The sequence below is a fragment of the Barbus barbus genome (genome assembly GCF_936440315.1).
Source record: "Barbus barbus genome assembly, chromosome: 31".
In the NCBI taxonomy this organism is placed as follows: domain Eukaryota; kingdom Metazoa; phylum Chordata; class Actinopteri; order Cypriniformes; family Cyprinidae; genus Barbus; species Barbus barbus.
The window spans coordinates 13716407-13744398 of record NC_136759.1 but is presented as its reverse complement, the minus strand read 5'-3'; the positions used below and the strand labels follow the sequence as shown (position 1 = coordinate 13744398).

The 27992-nt window shown below is 37.2% G+C and overlaps 3 protein-coding genes across 8 annotated transcripts in view; all 3 read left to right on the top strand.

Annotated features, from left to right (window-relative positions):
- Positions 1–246: 246 nt before the first annotated feature.
- On the top strand, positions 247–6325 carry LOC306851386 (apoptosis-inducing factor 3-like). 5 transcript variants are annotated; one of them, XM_079387572.1, is made up of 20 exons: positions 247–408; positions 1777–1879; positions 1966–2047; positions 2176–2285; positions 2515–2624; positions 3048–3092; positions 3202–3277; positions 3611–3723; positions 3865–3951; positions 4049–4140; positions 4266–4396; positions 4463–4578; positions 4662–4733; positions 4822–4885; positions 4981–5057; positions 5136–5253; positions 5480–5578; positions 5670–5745; positions 5848–5952; positions 6103–6325. In XM_079387572.1, exons 3-20 carry the CDS (start codon positions 1980–1982, stop codon positions 6134–6136), a joined length of 1593 nt encoding a protein of 530 aa, XP_079243698.1. In that variant the 5' UTR covers positions 247–408; positions 1777–1879; positions 1966–1979; the 3' UTR covers positions 6137–6325. The 5 variants fall into 5 exon arrangements, 4 of the variants coding, with proteins under 4 accessions (XP_079243698.1, XP_079243699.1, XP_079243700.1 ...); XM_079387573.1 differs by having other exon boundaries at positions 314–408; positions 1787–1879; XM_079387574.1 differs by having other exon boundaries at positions 322–408; positions 1834–1879.
- Positions 6326–6979: 654 nt separating this feature from the next.
- LOC306851383 (serine/threonine-protein kinase PAK 4-like) lies at positions 6980–22400 on the top strand. 2 transcript variants are annotated; one of them, XM_079387565.1, is made up of 10 exons: positions 6980–7195; positions 14237–14458; positions 14592–14806; positions 14911–15343; positions 15746–16201; positions 16485–16618; positions 17129–17255; positions 18596–18721; positions 18804–18938; positions 19130–22400. In XM_079387565.1, exons 2-10 carry the CDS (start codon positions 14258–14260, stop codon positions 19283–19285), a joined length of 1983 nt encoding a protein of 660 aa, XP_079243691.1. In that variant the 5' UTR covers positions 6980–7195; positions 14237–14257; the 3' UTR covers positions 19286–22400. The 2 variants fall into 2 exon arrangements, with proteins under 2 accessions (XP_079243691.1, XP_079243692.1); XM_079387566.1 differs by lacking the exon at positions 6980–7195 and adding an exon at positions 7503–7556 and having other exon boundaries at positions 19130–22393.
- A 1994-nt stretch (positions 22401–24394) lies between these two features.
- The window catches only part of LOC306851393 (sushi domain-containing protein 6-like), a 4528-nt gene continuing 930 nt past the window's right edge, over positions 24395–27992 (top strand). The window contains exons 1-5 of the mRNA XM_079387585.1: positions 24395–24596; positions 26163–26269; positions 26781–26978; positions 27557–27698; positions 27868–27992. The exon at positions 27868–27992 is cut by the window's right edge and continues 930 nt beyond it. Of these exons, the coding sequence (XP_079243711.1) occupies positions 26176–26269; positions 26781–26978; positions 27557–27698; positions 27868–27992 (559 nt within the window). The 5' untranslated portion in view covers positions 24395–24596; positions 26163–26175. The remainder of the gene's footprint in view (positions 24597–26162; positions 26270–26780; positions 26979–27556; positions 27699–27867) is intronic.

The window sequence follows — 27992 nt, the reverse complement described above, 5'->3', positions numbered from 1 at the left end:
ACTATTAACAAATATTACTACTACTACTAGCCTACTAAATGTGACACTATTGAATTTAATGACGGTTTTTAATACATTGTAAGACCCCTACTATGCACGCCTAGTTATTATGAATCTTGAATTTGATTCCCCACCCCCTCTTAATATCTTTAGAATTAATAGCAATCTGCAAATACTTATTTGTTTTCATAACAACGCACATATTGTCTGTAAGGCACGCCAGAAACAGAAAACAGGAGTTAGATTGCAGAACTGGCACATTTTAATGTCACCGCCACGTGCGCTGATTGGCTCACAGCCTCGCCGCTGCTGTGTCACGATGAGATGTCGATTTATAGTTGTTCCTGAATGGACTATAAAGAGTCAGACAGGTAGCAGTTTACGAACCTGAGGATATCGTCTAGACAGGTAAGAAATGGGTAAAATGATAAAGTACGCGAGGACGTCGTCGCGAGATACTAGCAACATAGCCTATGGTTTAAATATATGTATCGTATTGTCTTGTGTTAAAAGTAATCTCAGCTCAGGCTGTGTTGTATAGGGATGGGTACCGAAACTCGGTATTAAATCGGTCTCGGGGCTAAATTATGAAAGACCGGAGTATCGATAAGCTCTGACGTTATCGGTACTTCTGTCGGTATTGGAGAATAATAATATCTCTCTCTCTCTCTCTCTCTCTCTCTCTCTCTCTCTATAATATATATATATATATATAATGTCGCCAGCTGTTTTTATGTGCAATAATATTCAAACATTTGTCTATGATGCATTTTTGCTATGCGCAATTCAGAAGCCAGATCGCGCTCACGCGGAGGAGCTTCAGCACAAGCAACATGAAAGTCCTGTTTAATTATGATAGAAGAGAGAACCAACTATTCAAACATCTGCTCACACTTTAGGCCTGTGGCTGTTATATTAAGCTAAGTATTTTTTTTTTTTTTTTCGATTTTGGCTTCCAAGGATTAGAGCCGCATTTCTTCTAGCAGGCTGAAATGTGTGTGCGCGCGTGTGCCTGCGCGGCGGCGTGCTCCAAAACGGACAAGCAAAGTACACGTTGAGCTTCGGGCGCGTCGAAATAACACACAAAAATATGCCAAAAAATACACACAAAATGTGTCAAAATGGCCGGTTATGAGAGTCTTCACTTTTATGTTTTAAGTGGACGAGAACAGTTGGGAGAAAATCCGATGCGTGTCAGTATATTGTCTTAAAGTGTCAGACTGGAGCTTGAGCATCAATGTTAATCAAAGAACAAAATGCAAAGAGAAAATCACCCACAGCTCTTAATCTGAACAACGTTATAGCTTTAATAAACATTAATCTATCAGTACATACAGTGAAAACTATGCAGTGCTCATTTACATTTGATTACTTTTGTAACTATTACTTACCTGAACATTAATATTAGTAGACCTTCATGGAAAAATGAAAGCACTGTTTATTTCATTTTGTTTGTGTGTTTGTTTTATTGTATTTGTCAGCTTGTTTTACTTTGTTTCTTTGTTCATGTTGTTACTGTATCTTATCTTATGTATATAAAACATATATACCTGCACACTGGTGCATTTACAAATTGATGAAGAGCAGGCATTTTTAGTGTTTTATATACATAAGATAAGATACTGTAAGAATATGAACAAAGAAACAAAGTAAAACAAAAAGTACCGATAAGAATACCGTTAAAGTACCGGATCGATAAGCAGTATCGGTAAGAGTAGTAATACCGTTAAAATCTTAACGATACCCATCCCTAGTGTTGTATCAGTATTTCCCTAGTGTTTTACAGAGGAGCAGTGAATTCTGTGCATTTGAACTCCACTTCCATTCTTGAAGGTAAACAGCAGAAGTAGATTGACCAGACGTGCTTTGCTGTAAAAAGGTAGGCTACACATATTAAAGTTTTGAAATGACAACTTTTGTTACATTCTCGTGTTCATTACTAATTAACTGGTATTTCTTAAACAGAAAAAACAACAACAATGGAAACAAAGCAGTGTAATCAGATCACAGAGATGGTGTGTTTAGAGTCGGATTTGCTGGATGGACAGTAAGTAAAAAAAAAGAAGAAAAAAGTAAAGTAAAAAAAAGACACTTGTGCTTATATTAATTATTTAATTTAATTAATAAACTAAAATAAGTTAATTTACTTCTATGTCACCTGTGCCCATCCTACAGAATGAAAGAGGTTGAGGTGGACCAGAATAAAATCCTGTTGGTGCGCAATAATGGAGAATTTACTGCTGTGGGTGGTCTGTGCACTCATTATGGCGCCCCACTTATCAAAGGTAGAGTATAGTCTACTGTAATAATCACTCAGTCTGTCACAAACGGTACAATAGATAACCCTGCCTTAAGTTTACTTAGCACTGTACAATGAAAGCGTGTTTTGTTTCTTCAATTAATCATTCTGAGTCCTTCACCTTTGTGAACTATCGGGTTACATTGCCTTTATTTTTTCAAGTCTACAGTTGCATTGTGTTTGTAACTGTCATAAAAACAGTGCTATGCGTGCAGGTGCATTGGTTGGAGATCGAGTTCGTTGCCCATTTCATGGAGCGTGTTTCAATACTAAAACTGGAGATATTGAAGAATTTCCTGGACTGGATTGTCTGCCTAAATACAAAGTATGATTAAATACTACAGGATTGAATACACTTTTACAAAAATTAAGGTTCTTTATTTATATTGATGGTTCCATAAAGAACTTTTAACATCCACGGAACATTTCTATTGTACAAAAAGGTTTTTTGGATTATTAAAATTATTCTTCACACTAAAATAAAATTAAAAACTGTTCTTCTAAAAAAAACTGCTGAAAGGTTCTTTGGGAAACCAAAAATAGTTTTGTCTATGGCACTGCTGCAAAGCCCAGCTAGCTTTTGGAACCTTGGTTTTTAAAATTGTATTGTAATGTCACAAAAGAAATCTGTGAAATTTTTTTTTTCACATATTACAATATGTATTGTATTTCATGGAATTTCCCATATATTATGAAAGAAACTTTTATCTTTTTTTTTCTTTTAATCTATTTTTCCTTTTCTGTTAAGGTCAAAGTTGAGGGTGGTAAAGTTTATGTGACCACTGATAATAAGGTTAGTCTCATACCCTTATGATTTTATTTTATGGTTCAGTACAAGATTAGTTGATGTTTTTATTATTATTTTATTTTATTTATTTATTTATTTTTTTTGCGCTTCTTAGAAACTGAAGAAGCGTGTTAAGAAAATGAGCGGTAGAGTCCCTGGAGTCAGTCACACGGTTGTTCTGATTGGAGGAGGTGGGGAATAGATATATTAGCAAACCTTTATATTAAATGCTTATTTCATGCAAGAATACCTTTCACCTCATCTTTGGATGTCTATCACCCCCTAGAGGTTTTGTGGTGTACTGGTGGTCAGCAAATTCATAAAAATATGTTTAAAAAAATGCATTATGAAGTTAATTTAAAGCAAGTTCAGCTAAATGTTCCATTGTCCCTCCCACATTTAAGTGTATTAAATAAAATTTAAATGCAATGTACAAGTCTATCCACCATGGCCTGAAAACATTTGTAGGCCTCTAGTGTGTCATGGTAGGCAAAGCAACATTTGTGAGTGTTTGTGTTTTACAGGTCCAGCTTCGCTGCAGTGTGCAGAAACCCTCCGTCAGAATGGTTATGGAGGGAGAATTATAATGGTTACCAAAGATGAGCAGCTGCCCCTGGACAAGACTAAGCTTAGCAAGGTTGGTATCCATGGACCATAGATGAAACAAAACCAGATTATATGATTTTAATGTCCCCCTGTTGTCTTATTAAATTTACAAACCAGTGTAGTTTCTTGTTTACTGTTAATGAAGCTGTGGTGTGTTCATGGACCCCTCTAGGCAATGAACATTGAAATTGAAAAGGTGCTGCTACGACAGAATGATTTCCTTCAAGAGCATGGAATTGATGTGTGGACTAAAAAAGAGGTGAGTTTCTTTTATATCTTTCATTTATTTTCCAGGGATAATTTCTGAGATCATATACATTGTATCACATACATTAACAATAATCTGTCCCTCAAAGGTAAAATCTGTTGACACAGAGGCTAAAACTCTGACTTTCAGTGATGGCACTAGCCAACACTATGACCAACTCCTGATTTCTACAGGTGGCAGGTTAGATCATAGTTTGTTTTTACATAAACGTCTTATAAAAAAGCTTAGCACTGTATGTAGTGATAGACATGGAACTTTTATCTGGATGCAGAATCCAATGGTGAATTATGTACTTTTGTTTTTAGGGCCAGACCTCTGCAGTGCCCTGGTGCTGAACTTGAAAATGTGAAATTGCTGGAGAGCTATAAGGACGCCACAGAAATTCATCAAACGAGTGCCGGCAACAAGGCTGTCATCGTTGGAACTTCATTCATAGGTATACAGAAAACAAAAGTATTCTGAACATTATTGCAAATTATGACATTCAATTATCAATTATCAGGAATGGAGGTAGCAGCTTATCTGTCTGACAAGGCAGGCAGCGTCACTGTTATTGGCAGCAGCAAGTTTCCTTTCCAGTCATCACTGGGTCCAGATATCGGAAAAATGGCAATGCAGGTCAGAGAACATAGTGTTATTTTCTTTGTTTTTTGATTCACTGCTATACACCATCAATCACAAGTAATTAATTTTTCTTAAAGATGCTGGAAGAGAAAAACGTGAAGTTCTATACAAGTAATGGTGTGGCTGAAATCCGAGGTGAAAACGGAAAGGTAAGAAGTGGTGCATTACTGCATTACTAAACAGTCATAGAGCTGATGTCAGTGCATCATAAACAAATTATCTAACACAATTGTTTAGGTTAAGGAAGTTGTCCTAAAAAATGGTGAAGTCCTTCCAGCAGATATTGTAATTGTGGGCATTGGTATGTACAAAAACAATTTTGCCATAGCAGTTTTGTTGTTATTATTGAAACAAAGACATTTATTTGTAACAATTACATTTATATTTCTTTCAAAGGTGTCATTCCCAACTCTAATTTCCTTAAGGAAACATCTGTGCAAATTGATTCTCGCAATGCTGTTGTTGTTGACAAGGTAACAGCCTTCATTTCACATAGAGCGAACACTTTAATTATAAAATATAGCAGTTTTTATGTTAGCTGTGTTTTGCAGTTCATGAAAACCAACATTCCTGATGTCTTTGCTGCTGGAGATGTGGTGTCCTTTCCACTTCCTTTGGTTGGCCATAAGAGAGTCAATATTGGACACTGGCAATTGGCGCAAGCTCACGGTACCACATGATATAATAATCAGAGCCTGAATGTTCAGAAATACAAAAGTTTGAGGTCAGTAAGATTTAAAAAAAAGAAATATTCTTAATACTTTTATTAAACAAGGACACATTAAATTGATCAGGACTTTTTCTTTTCTACCAAAAAATTCTGCTGTTCTTTCTGTTCATCATTCCTGTAGTGTATGTGGTAATGTGAAATATATGTGGTTGTGGTCCTCCACAGGAAGAATCGCAGGCTTAAGCATGCTGAATCAACAGGTTGCGATAAATACTGTGCCATACTTCTGGACCGTGCTGTTGGGAAAAAGTATCCGATATACAGGTGATCATTCCAAGATAAATATCCTTTCTCTGAGCAAATATAATATTTTAATAAAACCATTTTAACTCTTCATCTGTTTTAATTCTTCTAGGCTATGGAGAAGGATACACTGACATTGTTTTCAAAGGAAGCACCGAGGAAAGAAAATTCTTGGCATTTTATATCAAGTAAACTAATAGCTCACGAAGAAACCTTAAAAGTCCATCAACTGATTTATATCTTCAAATTAGGATTGCTCTTCGTTCATCACTGTTTATATTATAATCCAGAGATGAAGAAGTTGTTGCAGCAGCCAGCTTGAACTTTGACCCTGCTGTCGCAAGGTTGGCAGAAATGTTATTGATGGGGAAGAGGGTCACAAAGGCTCAGGCACAGTGAGTGTCAATAAGTTACAAACCTTCAACACATTATATCCATAATCCAGAACTATGAATTCAAAAGCGATTATAGAATTTATTTGCATGCATTTCAACAGTGAAGCCTGTTTGGGGGATATAATACAGGGTTTTGTTCTGCTTTCACAGATCTGATGACCTCAGCTGGTTGCAGCTCCCATGAAAGTGCTTTGGCAACACTTACCTCAATGACTGTATTGATTACAGATTGTCCATATGTCATTATATTTGACTGACTGACCTATAGCTTATCTTCAGTAACAAGCAACAGATTGGTAGTGTTTTTTCTTCAATATAAGCTTTTTCCACATACATTTTTTTCCCCCTGGAAGAAATAAACAGTTAAACAGTTGTCATGCAGTTATTCTTAGAAACAGCTGAAGACCAACTGTAGCACTTGGATGTCATCAGTGACTAAATAATGTGTGATAAGCATTTGTGCCAGCAGGAAATTATTTCTTCTTCAATACCTATATATATATATATATATATATATATTTATATTATACACATACACATATATATATATATATATATATATATATACACACACAAATATACTTCAATGCCTCTTCAATCAAAATATGCATTGAAGAAGTCTGGAGAGATTTTAAATAGACAGATAAAGGATATTTTCAGAAAAGCTGTCTAGACAACACCATAATGATTTACATCTACTGAGGTGTCATGATTGGTTTATTTTTAAACACACTTAAGTACTAATGTTTTTAAATAATAATAATGCCAAAACTTCATATATCATATTTAATCATTGCATTTTTTTAAATGATTAATTTCATAATTATTACATGTGGTCACTTACAGTTATACCAAAGACTTTTTGTTAAGCGAAGTTTAAATAATTACAAATACAAATTTGGGTAAAATAGTGCATTATGTTAGTTATTATTATGCTTATATTATTGAAAGATTTACTACTAAAGTGAATATTGTGACACGATTACAGCGATGTATAATATATTGCGTACTGTATAATTCATGATGCACACACTGCAAAGATGCAGTCTGGGGCAGTGCGCGACGGTCAGTTCCCCGGATGAAGGTTGAGCGTGAATATGGCGCAGAGAGCACGAGCAGCGCGCTCGTGAGGTTTCTGTGACTGATATACGCGTACTTAGCCCGCTTAAGCTAACTTTACACAACAAGAAACTTCACTGACCCTATGAAGTTTATTTCTCAGCGGACACACTTCTCACTACAGGTAGGACGTCTTTAAAGCGATTTGCATTACAAACGCGAGTTGTTTGTATGCCAGCGCAGGTTGTTTTTGTGTCAGCCTGTAGTTTCGGTGAGTTTGTTCGTCGTGCTAATATAGCTAATTCTTCACAGCTAGCTGAGTAGCTTAGGCTACTCGGTGTCAAAACATGAATTAAAGTCATGAAATATGCTAACTATAAAGTTACTCTATTTTTTAGTGTCATTTAAGTATACCCGTATGTTCGGGTTTCGACGAGAATGATTTACAGTAGTTCGCAAATATTACCATTATTCCATTCCCTTTTTCACTCAGACTCGGATCAATGATGGATACGTGAGGTGCTCCTGAACTGCTATCATGAAAGGTTGAAATTATTCATTATATCAGTGTTCGAATTAGATACAACTAAAACTACGAAAAAGTTGGCTTAAGTGTTCATGCGTTACAGCCAGCGACATAACACTCCAAAGTAACACAAATGACTTAGACTCGCTGTTCTGTTTTTAATTCCTCAAAATGTGGGAGCGATTTTTAACGGGACTGATAAGACGTGGTGCTGATACTGTCACTCAATACAGTAACTGAGCTATTTTTAGTTTGTTTTACATAAAATCTCATGATAAAGGTCACATTAAGCTTTCTTCTCTATGTAAGTTATATATAATCGTGTATCGTGTTTAGTATCGATATTTCTGAGTGGGCAGTATGATTACACCTGTAGTATCGATTCTGGTTGATCAGGTGTATATATGGCATGAGAGAGTCATAGTTTACATCATCTAACAGAAAATAGCTTCTTCCTCTTCTAAGTGGTGTAAAGCAATTTTTAATCATTTATCAGCATATTCAGGGTAGGTCAGCTTGTTTGACCTTAATTAAAGCATGACAGTTTAAAAAAAAATGGTATCATATGTAATGCATCAGGAATTTATGGCTTATATGGCATGGAATGTGAAGTTCATACTGGAGGGGGAAAAGAAATAAGTTTTATTCAGAGAACTAAAATGAGAAAAATATGCAATTTGGTGCAGTTGCTGATACTCATAAGGATAAAATGCCAAAAGCTTGTAATGTAAATCCACGAGATCTTCATAACTGTATAGTAGGCAACTTGCATAAAATGCATCTACATATCAGTTGTCACTCTTATGTCTCCCAATAATTTGTCCTATTAAGATAATGTAGAAATGTTTATTTGTATTATCAAAGCTCTTGAGTTTTTATTATTGTGTGGGCAAAACATAATGCAATGCAGTACAATGATGATTGAGAGAGAAACGTTCCTCAAATGCCTGATGTATCATATTTGATACTCACATTTTAACATGATTTTGCTGCAAAATTATGTATGGATAATCAAGTAAAACAGAGCCCCTTCGGTCCATTAAGTGTTCATCTTGAGAAATAACAAACACTATATAAGTTTTTGTGTACTTGATAAATATCATTAAAGATTTCACAGCAGAAAAATGGAGGAAAAGATTCTAAAAGGTGCCATAATTATCCTAAAAGGCCTTTTACATGCTAAAAATGATTAACTATTAGACGACAGAAGGCATGCAGTAGATTGTGTACAACAGGTTTTTCAGCAAAAGTTTTGATCGTGTCGATAATTCATAGGCCTAACAAGTGTGATAAAGTAGGATTACTTGTGCTCTTTCCTAACTAATAGTTGAGACTAACTTTTAGCAGATGTCACTTTTAGTTTGTCTGTGATTGTGTGCAACATGAAATATTGGAGTGCTGCCTTTATCTTTGTTGATGAACTACTATAAAAGAGTGATAAGACATTCTTAAAAGTTACTCAATAGGTGGTGTTGTTATTTAGTATCTCTTGTGCCTTTTTCGTACCTGTTCCTTGTTGGTTGTAGTTTCACTTTCTTTGTGCCTGTTCTTCTAGCAGCTGTGGGTTTGTCAGGATATGTTGCGCTTCGAGGAGGTGTGATGGGAGATTCAGACAAGGGTGCAGTCTGTACCGGGCACTCCAAACATTCCTTAAATACTTCAGTGCTGGACAGGGTCACTCATAATGTGCAATCTCCCGTTCTACTGCTTACTTTAGCCCAGAGTTTGACTTTGTCTTTCAAAGGCAGTGTTTAAATATGTCACTATTAATTCAGTTAGAGCTTTGTTTCGAGCAAATGTGTGGTATTAAATGTTGCATTCTTTTTATGGTATGTTTGCAGTTTTTTTTATTTAATTTAATTTAACTTAATATTGCTTTTGATTGACATTGACTTAAATCTGATTTTTTTTATGAGATCTGAGATTTTAAGTGGCTGAATAAGGCTGACCAATTTTTTTATTTTTTTTTTGCAACAGATCCTTATTACTTTTCAATAACCATTTATTGTTCTTTTTCTGATTTCAGTATTAAAAAGATTTGTTTGAATTTATTGAAAGAAGTGTCTTGTGCACACCAGTGTTAAAAGTGTTAATTTCTTTCACTAAAAAGCTTGATTAAAGTATCAGGGAGCAACTAATAAAACACATCAATGCTTGTTTAGCTGTTGTTTCCTAAGACAATGTGTTACTGTCATAAGAGATCAGTTTTGCACTTGTCAGAAAGCAACAGTATTATCTAATGTTTTAAGAAGATCAAGGATACTGTAACTGAGTTGAGACTATCGTTTATTGTTGAAGCCTCAATGTAAGTTTTTCAGTAGTGCATTACCTAATTGCCCATCAGCTGCAAAGTGATGCCACTGTTGAACTTGCCTGTGTGTTTGGTTAGTCCCTGCACTGAACACTGTACTGTTGTCTTTGGTGAAATGATGTGCAATCTGTTCCATCAGCAAGCCCTCTATCAAGCTTGGACTTGCAGTCAAGTGCACATAAAGACTGTGTATGTAGCACATGCAAAGCATTGTGGGATGTTATCACATTGGAGTTAGGATGCTGCTTTTATTGTTGCACAAAGAATGAGTAACAAATAATGGTTGTTGGCCAACAAGAAAAGCGCTGTTGTTTTTGTTGCATTATGCATGCATTACCTGGAATATTCAAAAGAAGAATCAGTGTTTTGTTTCTAATGAATGGCATGAAACATAAAAAGATCCATGTCTATTCTAAGTGAGAACTGTTATCTTCTCTGAGACCACTAGTTAGGTGGTTGAAGGTTTGAAATGAACACCTGCCAACCAGCCAAATGCGGGTAAAAATCAGCTGTGGAGTGTAACGCTGTCAAATCACGAGCCAATTTGGCGGTTACTTTTCGTAAGTTATGTTCACTCATTAATGTCTTGGTGAAGTTCATGCAAGCCAAGTCTGCGCAGGTTTAGAGCAAATACTGAACTCATGAGACAGCATGACATTGAGTATATTGCAAAAACACACCTACAGAGTGCACGCATACACTACGTGATTAATGCTGCATTCACGTGCTATCGGAAATTATCGTAAATACGAGCTTCCTAGTCGGAAATTGGACATGAACGGCCTTAGAGAGGCCTTATATGGCTAATTTCCGACTAGGAAACTCGTATTTAAGATAATTCCGATAGCACGTGAATGCATCATTAGTCTGGTTAGACTAACTTAGTGCGTGTGCGCATTTAGAGTGCGTTCTTTCACTGCATGATTCAGTCTATTAATATGCATTCAAAATAATCACACAATTCAAGATAAGGGGGCAGAAATTGTATATATTTATATCAATTCATGTAGTTAATATCACACGAAGATTGCAGTTTTTTTTTTTTTTTTTTTTCTTAAAAAATCAGGTTACAAATGTGATATTGTTTATTGAACTGTTGTATAAAATCAATGTTTATATCAAGAGACTTACATTTTAGACACCATATTGGCTGTTTTTGCTCTCTTTCGCCAACAAAAAAAACATTCCAAACACAGCCACTGGCTGTTTTGCGTCTCTGTTTTGTTCCTGAATGAATCAACCATTTAAATGATTCGGTTCAGTCGCAAGTTCACAACGACTCAGTGACTTGCTGCCACCTGCTGGCGGTTTAAATTTCACATCTAAAGTATCTTGTCATTTTTTAAAATAATTTTAAATATCAGTATTCAACATTTCATGTTTAAAATATATAAACATTATTCATGCATTTGTAACTGCAGGTTAAATCATTCCATGTCCCTCTAAGCTGCATTAACGTGTAAATACATCTAAATGCAAAGAATTGTAAGATAAAATAAATGTAAGAATTGGACTCAAGAACACAGTAGTCCTTAAGATATCAGCACAATAACACACTCAGCAAAATATTGTCTAATTATCTTTATCGATACAATCCCAGAAAATACTGAGATTTTTCTTTTCTTTTTTGTCAATATCGCACACCCCTAGTACTGACACAAAATGATTTGCAACAGTCGCTTTGTCACGTCCAGTGTAGAGAGCCTCAAGCTGTTGGTTTTTTCCCCTTTTTCTTTTTTTTGACTAGTAGAAGTTATGTGATGGCCGGTAATTAAAAAAAATTGTAGCCAAATTGGCTGGTGAGTGAAAAAGTTAATTTCAATCCCTGGTTGCAAAACTCAGTTGAGTGGAAACCTTGTCTAAAAAAAAGCAAAATTGTATTACTTTACTTGTTTTATTACTTGTTTTAATCACAGCATTTCAGTAGACAGAAACAGCAGGCTCTGTAAACACTGGATTGGTCTGATGAGAAGACCTCTAATGACCGTGTTACTAGTTCCAAGGTCAAGCTGTATTTGCAGTGCTCTCTACTGGGCTTTTAAAAACAAGCACTGCAGGCCTGTATCTGCTAAGATAGCTTTATCCTACAAGTACAAACTTTTACCAAAATATAGCATTCTACTTGAATAGTTTCACAAAGTATTTTGGGCTGTTTTGAGGGGTCAGTATACCATCTTATTAAAAGCCAATCCGTAGAGACAGTCTTCCTGGCCAGGGCCCATCTCAGCCGCGTTGACCACAGAGATGTCTTTCTCACTGTTCACCAGTGCATAATGGTATGTGGCTGGAATGCCAGACTCAACCAGGAAGTGTTTGACTGTTCGAGTTCAACTGCTTTACACTTCTTAATGTCAGACACAAAGCCTGATTGATTAGTTTTTTAGCACCCTTTTGTGAACATTTCAAACCTTTTGTGGGCTGATGACACCAATGGTCATAGAACAGGAAGTGTTCATGGGAAGGTGATTCGTTTACACTGATTGTATGTGAAGACACTGAGACTTACAAATAAAGAATTGCATTTGTCTTTGCAATTATCTGTCTATGTGTGTGAAGCAGCTGTATAGCTGTAGAACTCTGCTAGAGCACCTGCTGCTGTCACTCGTAGTTCATCCTCACCTGTTCCAAATAAACAGTCTGACAGGTGCAAGTTAACAGCCTGAGTTTACTCTTCCTGTCTACCATGTAAAATTGAGCTGTGTTTGAAATTGCTTCCTTTTTACTTGCTGAGTGTTGGCCATTTATATTTTGCCAGCTCAGCATATTTCCAAATATCTTTGGGTTCAGAAACGCTGAAAGGTTTGAGTGGGAGAGAAATAAAGATAAATAATATTTTATTTATTTATTTAGTCATTTAGCAGACGCTTTTATCCAAAGCGACTTACAAATATCATCACTTTAGCATCATGTGACACTGAGGACTGGAGTAACTGCTTTTGAAAATTTTGATTTGAATCACAGGAATAAATTACATTTTATATATATTCAAAATGATAATGGTTATTTTAAATTGTGAAAAAATACTACACAATATTCATGTTTTTTGTTGTTGTTGCAATTCTCTGTCTAATGGTTTTTAAACATGAATGCATATTTTAAACATAATAGCCAGAACGCAGAATTACCATTTTATGGTACCATCCATGCAACCACAAATCTGACAATGTATGCATGTTATAAAGTAAGGCTATTGAAAATAACTCTATGATGAAAAGTATTCATTCAGTCATTTAGTATTCAAACATCAGTGTCTGAATTTGCTCACTTATTTTTGTTCACTCCTTTCTATCAGCATTCAGTTACTGATCTTTCATCACTGTGTCCTTGAAAGGCTCCTCAGTGCCTGGTTGCTCGAGGGGACTTTTTGGCAACTGGTGCACAGTATTTTGCTACAGCATAAGCGAGCTGTGTCGTGTTTGACATTTCTCTTTTATCACAGTCGTAGTGTGCAAATACTTGCTCATCAAAATGTCTATTATGAGTTAGGACTGTTCATCACCGTGTTGTAAATATTTCCTTTGCACTGCTTGTGCAGTCGTTTTTTAATGTATCCCTCCTTCCGGAAACTAGTTTGAATATTTTCCAGTTCTGCAACTTTTATTTGAGTACTTCAATATTTTCATTACCCTCAGCGTTGGAAATCTGCACTTCATAAAACATTCAAACTGGTTCCAAGACTCCTGAAGCTGTGACCTTGTGCCCAAGCTGACATCTTTACAAAAGATCAGGTTACACTTCAAATGCTTCCACACTTTTGAAAAATGCCTCTTGCTGTTGCATCGTCCCAGGAAGCTTTTCCCAGGCTCAGCTTGTCAGGTGTGGGAGGGGGTTTCGGCCCACACATATCAGAGTCCAGTATTTGGCTTCTGGGAGTGTCTCTGATACCCTTGGAGAGAATGGGCAGGGCAAAAGCAGAGAAAAGGGAAAGTATGGAAAGCTGGACAGTTTTTTTTGTACTGCATAAAGAGACTGTTGTTGAAATGCTCAGAAAGGTGAAGTGAAAGAGCTGACATTTTAAATTCAGCAGCTGCCCTTGTGTGTCTTCCATGTTTTGTGAATGAACAGTGTGTTAATTGGGATCACAAGTTTTCATTCAACATAAGACTTGGATGTGAAATTGATAATTGCTGTTTCTTTGTCTGTACTTGTGAGGTGTAAAACTATCATGTAATTCAATGCTAATATTAATCTAAAATGTCACTTCAAACAATGGTGTCATTGGTTAATTATACTCAGATTTTTAGTACCTATTTCTTTCTATGTACACTACCACTACCGTTTTTAAAATGTACAATGTAAAGTGTAATTTATTCCTGTGATGGCAAAAGCTTCATTTTCAGCAGCCATTATTCCAGTAAGTAATAATATTTGTCTTCTCCTGTTTCTAGTTCTGATGCTTTGCTGCAGCCATGTTCAGCAAGAAGAAAAAGTCGCGCATCCAGATCTCGGCCCCCTCCAACTTTGAGCATCGCGTTCACACTGATTTTGATGAGCAGGAGCAGAAGTTTGTGGGGCTTCCACGCCAGTGGCAGAGCCTCATTGAAGACACGGCCAAGAGGCCCAAACCTCTCATCGACGCCACAGTCATCACTACTGTAGAGCCACGCAAGGTCAGCATCATTGTTTGGTCTAGGTCTTTAGTTTTGTATGTTAATGTTGGTGAGTTACAACAGTATTTTATCGCCTTTTGCCTTTTCTTTTTCATCTATTCACTATACCTCATTACCTGTTTGTGTTGCACAGACAATTGTACGGGGTCGTAAGATTGGCGATGATGGCTCTCTCACATGGCTTCTGGATGAGTTTGAGACTATGTCCGTGATCCGCTCGAACTCCCTGCGGAGAGGCAGCCCACCACCGCTACCGCGCCGAGACTCCGGATCATCAGGAGGGGGCCATGAGAATGGAGAACACCCTCAATATAGACACCCCGATCGATACGGAGACAGCAAAGAGAGGTGCACAATTGACATCTTATTCCAAACTAAATGTTTGGTTTCCAAAGACTACAATGGGAGTATTGACAGTGAGAATTTTTTTTTTTTTTTTTAAATCTATGTAGGGAGAAACCGCGTCAGGAGTACCCAGGTGCTGATCCCAGACAGTCTCATCGCCCAGCCCGTTCATCCAGAGAGGATGGCCGACCTCACCAGCAGCCTCGCGGTCAGGAGCCCAACAGACACAAAGAGCCCGACTGGTCAGGAGGGCCAGCACCACCACCCCAGCATAGAGAACGAGACCGAGAGCCACGTGATTATCATGATCAGGTGGTGAGGCGAGAGGGGGCCAGTGATAAGAGGCCCAAGTCTAGCTACACTGGGAGGGACAGCAGCCCACAGTCACCCCGTGAGAAGAGACCACTGTCTGGGCCAAATATCCGCACCCCTAACCTACCTGTTACAGAGGGAGTGATAAAGACCGCACAGCAGACCGGCCGACCTTTCAACACATACCCACGATCCGAAAGTGATTCTGGGAGGAGCCCCAGCAGTCAGGTACATGGAAATCAAACAAATGTATATTCTAGAGCTGGGCTGCTAAGTGTTGTACTAATTTTTTTTTATTATATAATAATTGTCTTTTTTTATATAGTAAAATGTATTTATATTATAAATGAGACTATGTAAATTTATATAAAAATTATACTATAGTATATACTATATGAAAAATAAGACTTTTAAAATAAAAATGTGTATATCATAATTTATAATATAAAAATTTACTTTTTTTACCTTTATTTATATAGGATGAAATAGTATATTTTAAATGATAATATACAAAGTTACATAGATTCATACAAAACAGTACATGTAGTATAATTAATTTAATTTAAATATATTTTAACAATATATTCTTTAATTATTATTCAAAATATTATCTTATTTATGTTTATGTAGGGTTTAAAACCAGGAAAATCTCATGAGCCTTCCCACCACAATGGTCCCTCTACCGGGGCAGTCCGGGGTGGAAACAGTGGTAGTAAAAGTGCTTCTCAGGGGCAGCACAGAGCAGAGCCCCAGCATCATGCCTCCCACCCAGCCTTAGGCCCCGAGCCCCCCCACAGCCAGCAAATGCCTCCTGCACCAAAATCTTCAGGCCAAGCTGCACCGCCTCAGCAGACGCGCTCACCTCAGAGGGAGCCGCAGCGGGTCTCCCACGAGCAGTTCCGTGCTGCCCTGCAAATGGTGGTTGACCCTGGGGACCCACGCACATATCTGGACCACTACATCAAGATCGGGGAAGGTTCCACCGGCATTGTTTGTATTGCTACAGTGAAGACCACAGGCAAGATGGTGGCTGTGAAGAAGATGGATCTGCGAAAACAGCAGCGACGAGAATTGCTGTTTAACGAGGTGGGTGCAATCCACAGGAGATTACAGTGCTATAATTGGTTGTTCAGGTGTTTGTGTGTGATATTCACCACATGGGAGCTTAGTGCTGAAATTCCAATCAGCGACAGAAAAGCCAAAATGCTTCTTCAGTGAAACTTCTTCAGTGAGTTTGTAGATTGTACATGATGGCGCTGTGTGAAAATTATTACTGCTGGTTGATTTTCCTCCCACAAAATCTTTACTTATCCTCTTAATTAGATTTTTAAATAGAAACTTTCTGCTGGCTTTGTTTCTTGTTTCTAAGGTGGTGATCATGCGGGACTATCACCATGAGAACGTGGTGGAGATGTACAACAGTTACTTAGTAGGCGATGAACTCTGGGTTGTCATGGAGTTCCTTGAGGGTGGAGCTTTGACTGACATAGTCACACATACCAGGCTAGTGTTTCATAGAAATCCAATCACTAATTGTTTTACAGTTACTGTTAGTTATTTTATTAATCATATGTACGTTCAGATTCTGTTTACAATTATTCATTGTACTGGTGTTTTTTTTATATCTATTTTATTTATTGCGTTTTTTTAAAGTCTTTTTTATTCACACATTAAAAAAAAATCAGATCAGTATTTTATTTTTCAGCGCACTGAATAAGACTAAAATTAACATATGATCAACCATAAGACCAGACATCTTTAGAAATTAAATAATTCTGTTGTCCTTGTGACAGAAAAAAAATATAAAAATATACATTGTAATACAATTATGAAATGCATTTACTTTTAAAGCCCATTCACCTGTTACTGAGCAACAGTAAAGTACCACTAGGTGGCAGGGTATCACAGCAGTCCTGTTTGGCATGTCATTCAGTCTGTTTGATCATTTTATCAGCCTTTAAAGATTTTGTTCAATGTTTAACATTTCCATTATTTTATTTGTCTCTTTTTCAGGATGAACGAGGAGCAAATTGCCACCGTGTGTCTGTCTGTTCTGAAAGCTCTCTCGGTCCTTCACTCCCAGGGAGTCATTCACAGAGACATTAAGAGTGATTCCATTCTTCTCACCCATGATGGCAGGGTAAGTCCCTGACCGCTCTTAAAAGAAAAATCTACTTAAATTACCTCAGATGACAACTAGTTATTTGGGCCTACTGTCTGCAGTGCTGCAGCCTTACAAGTCATGTTTTGACTTGTGTTATGAGCTCAGAAAACTGCCCTGCTCGCTGCCATTGTGTTGTTGTTTTCTGAGAACCTCAGTGTTGATGTTTAAACAGGTTTTTGGCAGACCTGTTCTTTTGTGTTCTCGGACCTGCATGTCCACTCGTGTGAGAAGATGATCTAAATGTGTCATTAAGTCAGCAGTGTACTAAAGCAGAATTAAATTGTTGACCAAGTGCTGAAACCGCAATAACATAACTATCCTTTACTTGAGTACTTGACTTAAGAGACCTCAAACACTGGTAGATCCGTGTTTTAAAAAGAAAAAAATATTTTTTTACTTATTATACTGAATGCATGATTGCGTGAATGTATGATTATACTTCATGCATGCACGGAAATATAATCTTACAATTTCCGGCCATGATACCAAGCCCGTATCTTTTTTTGATGGTGCTGAAATATGCAGTGGTTTGTTAAAAGGGGTCTGTACTGCATTGTGTCTGTGGTTGAAACAGGCGGAAGCTCTTTCAGCCACCCTCAGCTGTTTCTCGGCAGTGGCTGATTGTCTATGTATGTGTGTTTGACCTTACATGTTTCATTTCCTCTTGCATATTTCTGATGCTATATTCTCATGAAATATCCCAGAGGGCATAATTTCTTGTGTAGTTAGTCAAGCAAGTATTGCAGAAGTTTTCACTGAAAATTTGACAAGCTTTATTAAAGCTAATTAAACAATTATTTGATACAAACAGGCCTTTTTTCACTTTTACATGCTCTTTTGTGGTGTAACTTCATTTAACTGAATGCTTTAGAGCATGATGAAAGTTTAAAATATTAAGCAGCAGATGAATATTTACACATTTATAAATGTCATGCATTAAGGATGTCAAATGTGCTGGCATTTTGGTACCAAAATTATAGTGAAATAATACTACGTTCTGGCTCAGTTTGATAATGATCTGACTGATTGAATGATCTGCTTTCAAACTGTTGCATGTGTACTTGTGCACGTGATCATGCTGTGCACAAGAATGATCACGTGCGCTTCTTGACTAAAATGCCATCTTAGTGAAGTATTAATGGTTTGTCTTTATGCAGCTTAACAGACCTTCCGTTGTCTCTTATGTTGTTAATATTAATCTAACCACTCTGGAAAAACACCAGTAGTGTATTATAACACCTTAAGAGGAATAATGACCTGTAGATGCATTTCAATGTAATCCCAACCAACGAAAAAATCTCTCTTCTCATTTGCAGGTGAAGCTGTCAGACTTTGGCTTTTGTGCCCAGGTCTCAAAAGAGGTGCAGCGCAGGAAGTCTCTTGTAGGAACTCCCTATTGGATGGCCCCGGAGCTCATCTCAAGACTCCCATATGGACCAGAGGCAAGTCACATCCCCCTTTATTACATATGTTGCGTAACTTCTGACAGCACTGCAGCTCACACATTTCAGACTGTTCCTACAGGTGGATATTTGGTCACTTGGCATTATGGTCATTGAAATGGTGGATGGAGAGCCGCCGTACTTCAATGAGCCTCCACTCAAGGCCATGAAGATGATCCGAGACAATTTGCCACCCAAGCTAAAAAACCTCCACAAGGTATAATAATAATAATAATTTGTTACATTTATATAGCTCTTTTCAAGGCACTCAAAGCGCTTATATACAGTATACCCATGTCCTTTTGCTTAACCACGTAGGCAGAAACAGATTAATGCTTAAACCAGTGTGTACTGACCAGATTAAGCATATTTGGCTCTGTCGCTTACAGTGTTATTCTGTATCCATAGGTCTCGCCAATTCTCAAGGGATTCTTGGACAGGACGCTCGTGCGAGATCCTGCCCAGAGGGCCACAGCTCAAGAGCTGCTAAAGCATCCCTTCCTGAGTAAAGCGGGCCCTCCCTCTTGCATTGTTCCCCTCATGAGACAAAACCGCATGAGATGAGAAGAGAAATAGGGGCAGGATCTGTCAGGCCCTCTGAGCTCAAAGCAAACACCCAGATGCAAAGATGGAGTCCGTACTCTGCACAGTTTAAACATCTGAAATGATTGTACAGGTCAAGACCTTTAGGAGAAAAGGCCATTGATTCTATAAACATTAAGAGTATTTTTTTTTTTTTCCCAAAACATTTTTACCACTGTTTTTACTACACTATAGAATACACCAGATTTGGTGACATGAAATAGACATGATTAGATACTTCACAGTGTTCTGCTAGAAGAGGTTTCCCTCTCTGGCTAATTCAGAAACACAAGAACACGTGTTCTCTCGGTGTTTGACCTCCAAGGCCGTGCTTTTGGGTGAACTGAGTTAAGGATGTTTAGACATTATGAAAATGAACCACTTGGAGATTCTAATCTGCCCTCAATGTAAAGCAACAATTTTATGGATTTGTTCCAAACCTCAAGCGTTTTTCCCCTGCACTTCATCTTTTGCACCATGACCACACTACTCATTAATCCATTTTTAACAGGAAAACAACTACTGAAGAAAACCTTTTACTTAAAAAAAAAAAAAAAAAAATTAACTCTAGACTCCTGTTACAACACTAAGCAATGGTAAACACTGGAGGCGTTTTTTTTTTTTTTTTTTTTTTTTTTTCCAGACCATTTTTAATTTTGTTTTAACAAAAGTAGTTATATTGGTTTTCATATTGTGTTTTGAGTGACAGTGTGATGTTTTAAACACTGTTCAGATTGAGCTGCACTCCAATATGAAACTTCCTCCTTCGATTCATTGTTCCACTTTTTTTATATTTAATAAAGGGGGGGAAGGGTTGGGTGTAGGTTTTTACGCCACATTAGCTGAAGAGAACGAGTTGTTTTCAATGTAGGGCAACCTGTCGTTTCATGTGTGCCCAAATCCTCCAGCTAAGTAGCTTATATCTTTGAAGTATCGTGGCTTTTCTCTGAAGGATTCATTGTGGTTGGTTTTGTTGGAGAGATGTTGAACTATACGAATGTATAGCTGAGCGTTACATATGCTCTCCTTTATGAGAGCTTGTTCAAAGGAAGTGGACCATATAGATATAGATCGCGATTGATCCCACACATTAAAATTTAGGCCATAGTACTTGTGTAATTGGTCATGTACACTACGATGTTTTGTTATAAGAGCACCATGACGTTCGAGGATTACGAGAAGAATAGTGGAACAACCAAAGACTGTTTGAAATGCTGAAGGTTTATAATACTAATTAGTCTTGAGTACACTACGTCATCATGTTAAAGGAATTATTTACCCAGATAGGAAAATTCTGTCATAATTTATTAACCCTCATTACCTGGATAGCGTCCTTTCTTTAGTGTTGTTTTGGCCATTTTTTAAAATGGCATCTTATTTTTCACGGAAGAAAGAAAGTCATATAGGTTTGACACGGCACGAGGGCGAGTAAATAATGACAGAATTTTCTTTTTTGGGTTAACTGTCCCTTTAAGACTTTATCTTTCCTTGCTCAGTCACAAAGATCCAGGACCAAAGTGGATGGGAACCTTGACAAAATTTAAGAAAAAAAAAACACATTAATTGGCCGTTTAAAATGAATCCCATTTGTGTAGTGACTCTACATGTGAATACTAGCTGATCATTAATGAGAATCGAGTGAATGCACGTTTCAAGATCACATTTCCATTCGGTAATATACAAATCGTTTGAAGATGAATTGTAGAAATTAATCCTAGCCTGAAGTGGTAGCTTATGTATATATTTTGAGTTTTTCTAAAAATCGTTTTCTTTTGCCGAGGGCCTAAACTAACACGGCAACAATAACTCTAATTGTAGATGTGAAGGTTTGAGAAAATAAATGACCATTATTGACAGACGTAATTAATATAAAAACACTACTAGAATTTGTTTGTCTGTTTGTTTGTTTGTTTGTTTTTTCCACCAGTAAAAGTTTTTAATGGCATTTCTTTACATACTGGAACTGTTACTTTTTCAGGAGGTGAAACAAAAATAATGACAATCAGTCACTGGAGCAAAGTATGTACATGCATTTAAATGTATATTCAGAGATGAATAAATAATGCAATTGAGAGAATAGCGTTTATAGGTATTGTAGTTGTTTAACATCCTCAGTGCACTGAAACAACAGATGAGGTTAGCATTCCTACAAATAAAGAAAAAACGCCTTAATGCATCTTTAATACAGAACTGAAGCTCAGCACGTTCTCCACAGTATGCTACTTGATTTGTGATCCGCCACATGTTTACTTTTTTTCCTTTAACTCATCTGCTAATGTTTAATGACTATTGACTGTTCATAAAGAGGATACCACAAGCCTCATGTGAATGGATGCAAGCAAAATGGTGTAATGCATGACTTTCTCAAAAGACTGGTCCAGTGAACGTGTTGAATAACTTTCAGAAATGACTTCTCTATTTTCTGAATTGCGTTCCCAGGGCCGATCAGAGCTTGATCTCTTGTGTGGTAAGATAATGATCTGCTTTTGTTTTTTTTTTGTTATGTTTCCGATTTTGTTCCTCATGTGGTGCTCACAAACAGTACTGCAAATGCTCTCTGGAAGGGTGCATTGTATTATCATATGGCTTTCACCTTTTTTTTCTCATTTAGTCTCTATTTAATGCAAATGGTCACTGCATTAAAACTAATGGTTCGCCCATATTCTACTGTTGACTTATTTTAAGCCTAATAGGTTTCTAATTAATCTTGCACTGTATTTTTTACAAATCATTTCCTTTTTTCATCATGTAGATAGTTTTAAAGAAACTTATTTTAAAGGTGGAATAGAAGCATGAACTTTGTGCTCACTGCTGGCATTCTGACATCATCTTGATGTTCCCCCATATCTGACAGACTTATTTTGGACTAATCATCTTCAGCATCTATTTGGAACTGCTACTGACAGGCCTGCATTGTTGTGAAGTATAAAATGGTTCATACTGTTTCTGTTGTTCTCTCCTTTTATTTCTAAGTATTGTCATTTTTGGTGCACAATTGATGTCAGAGTTCCCTCTATAATATGTGAATTTTTACTGGTGGTAAAATGGACTTTAAACTTTTTTTGTTTGTTTTTTTTAAATACAGTTTTTAAACATCATATTTCAGCTCCTTCATTTCACTCTTTAAGCCAGATGTGGTCGTATGAATTTGCTCTTGAGATGAACATAAGTATGTTGTACAGGACAGTCATATGGCACAGGATCTATCATAAGCATTTTGGTTGATATGACCTTGGTATATATGATATGTGATAATTAGATGGTGTGGACTGGGAAAGTACTTTCAGTGAACTCATGCATTATATGAAAATATTATTTTAAAATTATAAGCAGAAACTGCTATATATATGTACAGTCATGGCCAAAAATATTGGCACCCTTGGTAAATATCAAAGGCTGTGAAAATTAATCTGCATTGTTAATCCTTTTGATCTTTTATTAAAAGAAAATCACAAAAATCTAACCTTTCATTGGATAAGAATTGAAAATGGTGGGAAATATCATTATGAAATAACTGTTTTTCTCATACACGTTGGACACAATTATTGGCACCCCTAGAAATTCTTATGAGTAAAATATCTCTGAAGTATATTCCCATTCATATTCACAATTTTGAGCACTCCAGGGTGATGAACATAAAATTATCCAGCCATGGCTTCCTGTTTCACAGAAATATAAATAGGAGGGAAAACAAAGCCCAAATTCCATTAATCATCCATCACAATGAGAAAAACTGATGTGCAGCAAAAGGTAATTGAGCTTCACAAATTAGTGACGTGGCTTTAAGAAAATTCCCATTTCCACCATCAGGGCAATAATTAATAATTTCCAATCAACATAAAATGTTACGAAACTGCCTGGAAGAGGACGTGTGTCTATATTGTCCTAATCCACGGTGAGAAGGAGAGTGAGTGGCTAAAGACTCTCCAAGGATCACAGCTGGAGAATTGCAGAAAATAGTTGAGTCTCGGGGTCAGAAAACCTTTGTCAAAAACTGCACTTACATCACCACATGTTGTTTGGGAGGGTTTCAAGAAAAATTATCCTAGCTCATCCAAAAACAAACTCCAGCATATTTAGTTATCAGACACGACTGGAACTTCAAATGATCTTTTTAGCAGCAAACACTCAAGATGGGTTTGGTGAACGCAGGGATAAAAAAGAACCCCATGTGTACAATGAAATATACTGCTGTATTTTTTATGTTGTGGGCCTATATTTCTGCTGGAGGTCCTGGACATCTTGTTTAGACACATGGCATCATGGATTCTATCAAATACCAACAGATAAAAAAAACAATAAGTGACTGTTAGAAATCTTATAATGGGCCATGTTTGGATCTTCCACATTTAGAGCTGTTAAACTGACAAATGGAGGTTTCAAAAAGTATTGAATAAAAGGGTGCTGTTAATTGTGGCCAATGTGTATTAGAGAAAAACATTTATTTCATAATGATATTCCCCCCATTTTAAATTATTATTCTCCAATGAAAGGTTAGATTTTTGTGAATTTTTAAAATAAAATATCAAAAGGATTAACAATGCAGATTAATTTTCACAGCCTTTAATCATATTTACCAAGAGTGACGATATTTTTGGCCATGACTGTATGTGTGTGTATATATATATATATATATTATAACATTAGATAATTTGTCCTATTTAAGAGTGTATGCATAAATGTCATCGTAAGTCAAAATGAATCATGTTGTGATTGAATATGAAAGATGTTTAAATGCGCACCTATGATGCCCAGAAATGCAGTCTAGCTAGGCAGCTCACACGCTTTTGAAACACAGCCACCGTCAGGGCATCTTTTCTCTCACAGGTGATGTTTCCACCCTGTATTTGATCACTTCTGTGTTGTTTCTGTTTTCTGCTTCTTCCTCAGGTTTAAAGCCAAATGGGGAAGCGGGTGCGCTTTAGGTGTGGTCGTAAAAATATTTGTATAAATAATAAAACCACAGTACTGCTTTTCCACGAATTGCTTTCGGTTTCCAGAATATGATGGCCAAATGTGGGCGGTCTCTTCTCGTCACTGTGGGGCGGGGCGCAGGCCGGCGACCAATCAGAGCTCGAGCTATTATAACTCAGCTGTGCGGTGAGTCATCTGACAGCTGCTGCTCTGGAATAGATGCACTTGTTGAATCAGGTCCCATTCAGCCGGGGGGCACAGGTTGTGTGCGAAGTCATCTGAAATCTTTGACGGATCCCTCGTGAATGAAAACACACTAAAGAAGCGACTGGACTAGATCGATTTTATAACCTCACATCACCGCGAGCTGCATTGCCAGGTGAGTTTCGCTATGGATCAGACTTTACCATACAATACGATGCAACAATAGAGCTTTTCACAAACCTACAGTAAACGTGTGAATAGTGTTGTTGAATCACACATGGGTTTTGTACAATGTTATAGTGAAGGGCAGTGATGAACAGAATCAGCATTGTAGATTAGCAGAGCAGAATCAAGCATTAGTTCTCTTTTATCGTATATGTCAGTGATGTTTCCCATCATACCCATAACTAGCTGTTTAAATGCCAGTTAAAAGAAAAATGCGTTTTAATACAGCACATTTTAACTTAATACAATTTAAAAATATTTTCCAAATTGTAAACGCATTACTGGAGTGTTTTACAAGAAAATACCAAATTCACATTTAATTCAGTGTTATTTGCCTTGGCAATTGTTTGTCAAATTTACTAGCAATTTCTGAGTAAAAATTGTTTTTACACCAATTTGTGACTGTTTGCAGATCAAAATCTTATTGTCATTACATCATATACACAAATGCAATGGTGTAGTGAAAATTATGTAGAGATGAATTGATATTTTTGTGACTGATAATGATTTTTTTTATTTTATTTTTGTGTTCCATAACCAATATGCCAGAGAATTTGTAATTCTTTTATTTCTTAGTATTGAGACAATGCAAACAGTCATAAACAATAACATTCATGCCACTATTTTTCAAACATAAATTTAGCTTCTTTTTTTTTTCTTTGCATTTAATTTTAGTTGCTATGCATTTATTGCATTTAGTTATTGCTCCAATACTGACAATCTGAGAATCAATCAAACTGATTATTGGTCCAGTTTGTGGTCTACAGGATTGCAGTCATGACAGTAGAACATAATATACCTACACAATATTCTCCCTATGCACAGTATACCTAATATACATAATGCACAATTTATCTTGCAGTTCACATAATCCTTGTGCAAAATGCACTTACTGTGGACACTCACATTAGTGTTCCACAGTTTAATAGTGTATTAGTAAAGGAGGTGGCAGCAAGCCGCCCACGTCGTGGTCTGTTTTGCCCCAACCTTTATGTGTGAAAATGTCATGCTGCCAAGAAGGGACGATCCCGCATGTTACACAGATGACTACACCATTGCAGAAATCAAAGCAAGAGCTCAGTGTTTATGGCTCTGGAGATGTTTTGCGTACATCTTGCTCCACTTGCGGCAAAGCTGCCAGTCATTTTTAAACCACTATCAAGTGACGCCCTGTCATTTAGCGCCACCTTTGGCATGGGAAATTGCACTTTGGGTTGTGCAGGTCGTGTTATTTTTCGGGTCACAGGCTGGGTGTGGTGTGGTGTAAGTGCCAGCTGTTGCACAGCCAGCTGTTGATGCATCCCTGATGCAACATGTGGTTAATGGTTAAAAACACCATGTCAGTCACACATGTATTGTACTTAAAATGCATCTCTGAATGACGCTTGCAATGGAGTAGGTGCAAGACTCAGACCTGTGGATCTGTATAGTAATGGAAACTGCTGATAAGTGAATGGCTGCAGGTTCCTGAGCTGTTATTTTTTTTTTTTTTTTTGTCTGTGTGTTGTGTCAGCAGGACAGGTGTTTTGATGTCTGCACAGCGATTGTCTCTCTGGTCATGTGTGCGTACTGCCCTGAGCTGCGGGGCTCTCATGCTGTTTGCTCTGCCAGACTTCACCACAGGTATGACATTTTCCTTTCAGCAACCCACATCTTCCTCTTGCAGATAACCAGCTGATAGCTTCCTCTCAAATCCGCTAGTAAAGATTCTAAAATGACAATTTTGGCAATAATCACTTATGAAACTTTGTATAGCCACTTGTAGGCCAATTTATCTTGTACAATGTCTTGTATACATGTATTTTACAGTGAATTTTGATATTTTTGGGGGGTTCGAAATATAAGGGTGATGCCACCTTCCTGATCATAATGAAGCTAATAAGGTTCATTAAAAAAAATGGAAAAGGTATTAAAATGACTTTAATTCTTAAATTATCAAACGGATAACAATATGAATTATTATTATTTGGTACAACCAACATGCAGAAAAAAAAAAAACAGGAAATAATATCATGGAGTCAAATTGTATAAAAGTTTTCAAAACCATTTGAAACCAACACAATAGAAAGACTACATGTAGAAGTTGAATTTTATCTTATCAAGGTCATTTCTATTTTATCTTTCTGATTTGAAGGCAAGAACTGCTCGCACCCGCTGGTATCCGAGCATGGAGGTTTCCGCTGTGAACCCTCTCCCTGTCGTGGTTTCCCTCTAAAGAGCATCATTAGCTTTTTCTGCGAGCCCGGCTACATTCTACCCAAACGCCACCATCGGTCAAAGTGTCAGCATGGGGAATGGCGACCCGCAGTGCCCGTCTGCATGCCCCGACCAGGTAAGAGAAAAGAAAAGATTGTGCTTGCATTTTGAATACTTGACACAACCACTGCAATCCAGCCATTTACCGTCTTTCGAAGTAATGGATTGATGTGAAAGACTGGAAGCGGCATATGCAGGCTTTCTATCTTGCATCAGACGTCCAATAGTTCTGCATTCTGAATGAAGAAAATGTGCTGGAGGAAGACATCGCAAAAGCAGAACCATTAATACATGACCTAAATAAGCTCCAGGCACCAGTAGTGAAGTAAACTCCAAAACTAAGCAGGGGAAAAACCACGATGCTTCATTCAGCGCGCTCATTTCCTTGTCTGAGCTGAAGCATGTCACGAGAGGAAACCAACAGCTTGAGCAGGAAGTTAGCAAAGTCACCAAACTAACCAGTATTACTTTTTTCTGTGATGCACGTAAAGCCTTCGGAAAACGTTCGCGTCATAGAATCCGAATCAAAGGATGTAAACCTTGCTCAACCGCTTATTCCAAAAGCTTGGCATCCGGCCTTGATTTGTACGTCAAGCTTTTTGACGGATATCTTTAAATGGTTTGTGTGTGTTTTTTTTTTTTTTTCTTCAACAGAGGGTCATGCTGAACAAAAAGAAAACATGGTCAACTCTATCCCAAGTGTGGCTACAACTGCTATTGGAGTGTCCATCTTCCTTCTCACCACAACAGCCTGTTTGGTCATCAAATCCCGTCTATTATCCTGTCGAACGCAACGGTATGTCATTTCACTAGTGTTATCGTCCCCAAAAAAACACAATTGAAATGCACGATTACAATTTTTTTTTTAAAAGTTTGGGGTCAATACTAAATTAGTACTATTATTCCATAATTTCCAAGTAATTTGAATGGGAGCATCACACTAACGGTTGTGTCTTTCTCATCAGGCGTTCCTCGGATCAGTTGGACCTTGTTGTAGATGGCTTACCTGTATCTCTTCCCACGTATGAGGAGGCAATCTACAGCAGTTGGGGCCAGCGACTCCCGCCGTTCCGTGGACCCACTCAGCTCC